The sequence below is a fragment of the Cebus imitator genome, unplaced genomic scaffold (genome assembly GCF_001604975.1).
Source record: "Cebus imitator isolate Cc_AM_T3 unplaced genomic scaffold, Cebus_imitator-1.0 Scaffold52, whole genome shotgun sequence".
In the NCBI taxonomy this organism is placed as follows: Eukaryota; Metazoa; Chordata; class Mammalia; order Primates; family Cebidae; genus Cebus; species Cebus imitator.
In genome coordinates, this window is record NW_016107367.1 from 3,687,603 (window position 1) to 3,693,240 (window position 5,638).

Consider the following 5,638-nt stretch of genomic DNA (forward strand, 5'->3'; position numbering starts at 1 on the left):
AAAAAAAAAAAAAAAAAGTGGCGGGGGATGGCAGTGACATGTGAATGCCCTTAATGCCACTGAACTGTGCAGTTAAAAATAATGAAAATGTAAAATTTTATGTTATGTGTATTTTGCCACAATTTTTAAAAGAGTGGATTTGGGAAGAGGTTATAATCAGGTGGGCAATGCTGTGATAAAGCTCATGGGGAATAAAAGCCAGATGTACAATCAGATGACAAAAAAACACAGCAAAGCTACCCATGCATAGGTGAGAAGGTGCTGTGGGTGGGGTGCCATGGGTGGCTTTATTATTATTATTATTATTATTCTGTTTTTCCCAAAATTTTTATATGAAGTGCATGTTACCATTATACTTATTTTTAAAATCAAGAAAGATTTTATATTTTCACACAATCTTTCACTTCTGCCCTTAAGAGCTGCTGATGACTAATAATTGTAATTGAAGGCCTGACCCCACCTCCCCAGAGCTCCCACAGAGCCTGTTGGTACGTTCAGAGAGATTTCACACTTGGTTCATTCATTCCATGCAACCCTCCTGGAGGGAGCCTGTTTGTATTTAGGGAGCCCAGCGGCCTGGCCTGACTCAAACGCCACCTCCCCAGGGAAGCCCTCCTTTGTCTTGTCATCAGAAGACAAGCACGCCCTCGGTACTTTAGCAGGGATTCTGCTCTATCCTCACTGCCAGGCCTTGGCCAGGTGCTGGGTACACTGTGGTGAGGGAAAAGGCCACGGTCCCTGCCCTCCTGCTTCCGGTCTCGTGGCTGAAATAGACATGATGAAGGAGTCCCAGGGGAAAGACATTCATGAGTGGGGAGGAGGCTCAGAGGAGAAGCACGGGTGGCTCCTTCAGAGATCTGAGAAGCTGTTTCTAGAAGAGGAGTGGGAGGAGAGGTATGTTCTCAGGAGAAAAGCAGGTAGAGCATTTCCAGGAGAGGCAACAGCACTTGCCAAGGCCCAGGGACAGAGGGAAGCAGGGCATGTGGGAGGGGACTCAACCATGTGAGGTGGGGGCAGGTGGCCCTCAGGAACAAGACATCAGACAGACCTCTTTGCCAGCCCCAAGAGCAGCCCCCATACCTTGCCACAATCTCCGGCTGGCGAGACAGCTCCATCACCGTGAATGCCAAGTGGTTGGCAGAGGTCTCGTGACCTGCAGGAAGGGAGGACAGTGGTTGCTCCATGTAGGGCCATGGGATGCAGGAGACAGTGTGTCTGCCTCTGTGCCAGCCAGTGCTGGCCAGTATATGGCATTTGCCTCCAGGCATCTGGCTCTAAAAGTCCCTTCCTTGAACCATCCTCTGGGTCTCCCTTGGCCTGGAGAGGTGCTCACCTCCCTTTTAGAGAAGAAAAAGTGGAGGTGGAGAGGAATGAGTCTCTTTGGTCGCACAGCAGGGAGAGTAGGGAGGGACACAATTCAAAGTCCTATGCTGCAGGGCGCACACAAAAGCCCCCCATGACTCTGAGGTTCTATGAGGGGGTGGGGGATGTTTCAGGAGGCTGATGTTGAGTTCTGGCAGGGTCTGGCCAAGGTGATGGAGTCAACCCCTCTAAACCGGCCTACGAGGGCATGGACTGAGTGGCATGAGTTTACTCTAAAGGTGTAGGGGCTCACGGGTGGCAATCACGGCCCAGCCAAGGGGCTTGAGAGGTCCGCCTGAATGCAGGAGAAGGGCTTGCACCTTACAGCAAGTCAGAGCTGGGAAGCAGGGCCCACCTCCCAGGGGTGGGGGTGCGCCAGTCACACAGCCAGCGGAGACCTCAGCCAGGGAGCGGGGTGGGAGAACAGAGCAGCCCTGGCCCCGGCTCTGCATCTCGCGCTGTGACTATAGCAGCGCACTTCCCTCCTAGGCCTCAGTTTCCTCACAGGCAAAGGAAAAGACAGACGCAACCCACCCTGCCCTTGGCCAGTCCCCCATAGCATCTGGACGCAGGGCTCAGGGCTAGGCTGGAGGGACGAGAGGGGATTAATAAACCCTCTTTGGAAGGCTGGATGGAAGCCTGGAGAGATCCTTGAGAGCCCCATTTTACAGATGAGGAGACTGAGGCTAGGTCGTCCAGGAGCCTTATCCAGGACCTGGGTTCCCAGCTGCAGGAATGAGGACCAGCCATTGCTTCTGCAAGTCCTTCCTATCCATTGCAGGGAATGGCGCCCTGCAGTCTTGCTTTAACACTGGCCACTTCTAATCTCATGGGGTATCTGCAAGTTCTTCTCCCACCTAAAGAGCCTTCCTCTATGCCATTCACCTGCAGACCTCTTCGTCCATCAGTACTTGTCTCTCTGTCCACCTCCGCCATTAGACTAGGAACTGTCCCTCATCTTGTTCACCTCCATCTTCCCAGTGCCTAGTGTCAACCATTTATTCATGTATTTCTTTTTTTTTTTTTTTGAGACAGAGTTTTGCTCTTGTTGCCCAGGCTGGAGTGCAATGGCGCAATCTCAGCTTACTGCAACTTCTGCTTCCTGGGTTCAAGTGATTCTCCTACCTCAGCCTCCCCCATAGCTAGGATTACAGGTGTGTGCCACCACACCCTGCTAATTTTTTGTATTTTTAGTAGAGACGGGGTTTCTCCAGGTTGGTCAGGCTGGTCTCAAACTCCCAACTTCAGGTGATCCACCTGCCTCGGCTTCCCAAAGTGCTGGGATTACTGGCATGAGCCACTGTGCCCAGCCTGTTTGTGTATTTCATTCAATCAATGTTCATGGAACCTACTGCACTGGGCCCTGGGAGAACAGAGGTGAGCAAAACAGCCCACCCCTTCCCTCGTCAGGCACGCTCATCAAGTGTGGTGGGGAACAGACCTCACTCAATTACCACAAAGAAATAAACAGCTTAACACTATGAGATGGGTATAGGGTAGGAGCCCCAGGCCTGTGGCCAGCTTCTAGCAGAGGGCTGAGGAGGAAGAGGTATGTGAGTGCTCACTGATGGGTGAAGAGTTTTCCAGGTGAAGAACCATGTTCAGGAAATATCTGATGAGCAAATGAATGAAGCTGCTTAGCATCTCTTTTTGTGCCAGTCTAACGCAGGCCTCCCCACAAATTCTGGGTGAGGGGATGCCTGCATTCATTCACACAGCCAAGCTCTCTGGAGCTGAAAGGCCAGCTTCACACATCCCCACAATTGCCAGCTGCATTACCAGGTCAGAGGCCCCCAAGACAGCAAAGAGAGGGGGCTTCTCCTCCCTTCAGACCAGCCCTCTAGTCCTGCAGTGAGCTCTGCTCAGATAGCCCAAAAAAATCCCTCAGAGTTGGGTTTGAGGGATCTATGGTTCCCAGCATTTCTGCAGAGCTCTGGGCCCTTGGTCACCACTAAAGCTACAAACCAGCAATGAAGAAGGTGACGAAGTTGTCCAGCAGCCCCTCATCGTCCTGGGCCCCCTCTTCAGCTGAAAGACAAGGAGAGTCTCAGTTCCCAGCAAATCTTTGCTCCCTTTCCCCATGGTTCATAAAAGAATCAACTGTGTTTCTCCTCTTAAGTCAGAGTCAACGGTGACGAATCACCTGGGGGTCATCCCAGCCCACCCTGCCCTGCCCAGCCCACAAAGGGGGGCCTCCAACCTTTGAGAATCTGTGTGAGGATGTCGGCAGGCACCTCCTCGCCCCTCTTCAGGGCCTCCCGGCGGCGCTGGACCCAGTCCCTGCCCACCTGGCGCAGGAAGCGAATGCTCTCCCGGACCTCCCGGAGTTGCTTCCTCTTCCCTGGCAGGAACTAAACGAGAGTTTCAGCTCCAGATGGCCAAGTGAGCATGCGTGTTCCCTCTCCCCTCTCTCCCACCACCGCGAAAGGACTTTAGCGGCACTGACAAGCTGGGAGGTCGGAAGAATGTGAGAAATTCTAGAAAAAATGAAGCAGTCTGGGAGACTGGATCAAGATGGCAGACAGAGCCCAGGCCTCAGCCTCCCTTTCCTGCACCAGACCCCTAACAGTGGTGGGCCGGATGGCTTAAAACGTTCATGTAGCCCTGCAAAGTGAAAAGGGACCACTGACGGGTGGAGGCAGCTGGGCTTGCATGAAGGAGGAAGTCCCAACCAGAGGGAAGTAAAGTGCAATCAACTGCCAAAAAGATGGGGTGGCATGGGGTACAGACTCAGGAGCTGAAGTTCCAGAGATGGGAGAGGCCCTCGGATGAACTCAGCTATCACCTTTGCCCTTTCTGCCTTCTTCATGCCTGGAACAAGGCATGAAGCTGCGGCAGCCATCTTTGAAAAAATCTATATATTTTAATTGTACATAATTATACTCACATATGGGGTACATGTGATATTTTGACACATGAATACAATGTGCAATGATCAAATCGGCATATTTAGGATATTCATCACCTCAAACATTTATCATTTGTGTTGGAAACATTTCAAATCTTCTCCCTATTTTTGAAATATGCAATAATACCTTGCTGTTAGCTAGAGTCACCCACTGTGCTACTGACACCAAAACTCATTCCTTCTATATAACTGTACGTTTGTATCCATTAACCAACTTCTCTTCATCCCCCCACGCACCCTTCCCAGCCTCTAGTAACTATCATTCTACTCTCTACCTCCGTGCGATGGACGTTTTTAGCTCCCACATACGTGTGAGAACAGGCAATATTTGTCTTTCTGGTCTTGCCTTATTTCACTTAACACAATGACCTCCAGTTCCATCCAGCGCTGCTGCAAATGTCAGGATTTCGTTCTTTCTTGTGGGCAAATAGCACTCCATGTGAATAGACACCAAATTTTCTTTTCGGGGTTTCACTCTTGTTGCCCAGGCTGGCGTGCAGTGGCACGATCTCAGCTCACTGCAACCTCCACTTTCCTCGGTCAAATGATTCTCCTGCTTCAGCCTCCCGAGTAGCTGAGATTACAGGTGCCTGCCACCATGCCCGGCTAATGTTTTGTATTTTTGGTAGAGATGAGGTTTCACCATGTTGGCCAGGCTGGTCTTGAACTCCTGACCTCAGGTATCCATCTGCCCTGACCTCCCAAAGTGCTGGGATTACAGGCATGGGCCACTGTGCCAGCTACACCACATTTTCTTTATCAGTTTATCTGTTGATGGACACTTGGGTTGATTCTCTATCTTGGCTATTGTGCAGGTGTCCCTTTGATATACTGATTTCTTTTTCTTTGGAAAGAAATCCAAGTAGTGGGATGGTGGTATCTTTGGTAGTTTTCTTTTTAGTTGAGGAAACCTCCATACTGTGTTCCATAATGGCTATACAAATTTGCACTCCTGCCAACAATGTATAAGAATTCCATTTCTCTCTACCCTCACCAGCATTTGTTAGTTTTTGTCTTTTTGATAACAGCCATTCTAACTGGGGCAAGATGATATCTCACTGTGGTTTTGATTTGCATTTATCTGATGATTAGTGATGCTGAACATTTTTTCATGTACCTCTTGGCCATTTGTCTTTTGAAAAATGTCTATTCAGATCCTTTGCCAACTTTTTAATGGGATTATTTGATTTTTTTGCTGTTGAGCTGTTCGTGTTCCTTGTCAGATGAGTAGTTTGCAAATATTTTTTCCCATTTAACAAGTTGTCTCTTCATTCTACCGACTGTTTCCTTTGCTGTGCAGAACACTTTTAGTTTAATATAGTCACATTTGTCTTTTTTTTTTTTTTTTTCCTATGCTTTTGAAGTCTT

At 49.5% G+C, this 5,638-nt stretch overlaps 1 protein-coding gene across 2 annotated transcripts in view; it reads right to left on the reverse strand.

Annotated features, from left to right (window-relative positions):
• The window catches only part of CYP46A1 (cytochrome P450 family 46 subfamily A member 1), a 42,045-nt gene that overhangs the window by 7,948 nt on the left and 28,459 nt on the right, over positions 1-5,638 (reverse strand). For both annotated transcript variants that reach the window (XM_017528145.1, XM_017528146.2), the window contains exons 8-10: positions 3,563-3,713; positions 3,328-3,390; positions 1,081-1,153 (exon numbers count right to left, since the gene is read on the reverse strand). In XM_017528145.1, coding sequence (XP_017383634.1) covers positions 1,081-1,153; positions 3,328-3,390; positions 3,563-3,713 — 287 coding nt within the window. The remainder of the gene's footprint in view (positions 1-1,080; positions 1,154-3,327; positions 3,391-3,562; positions 3,714-5,638) is intronic.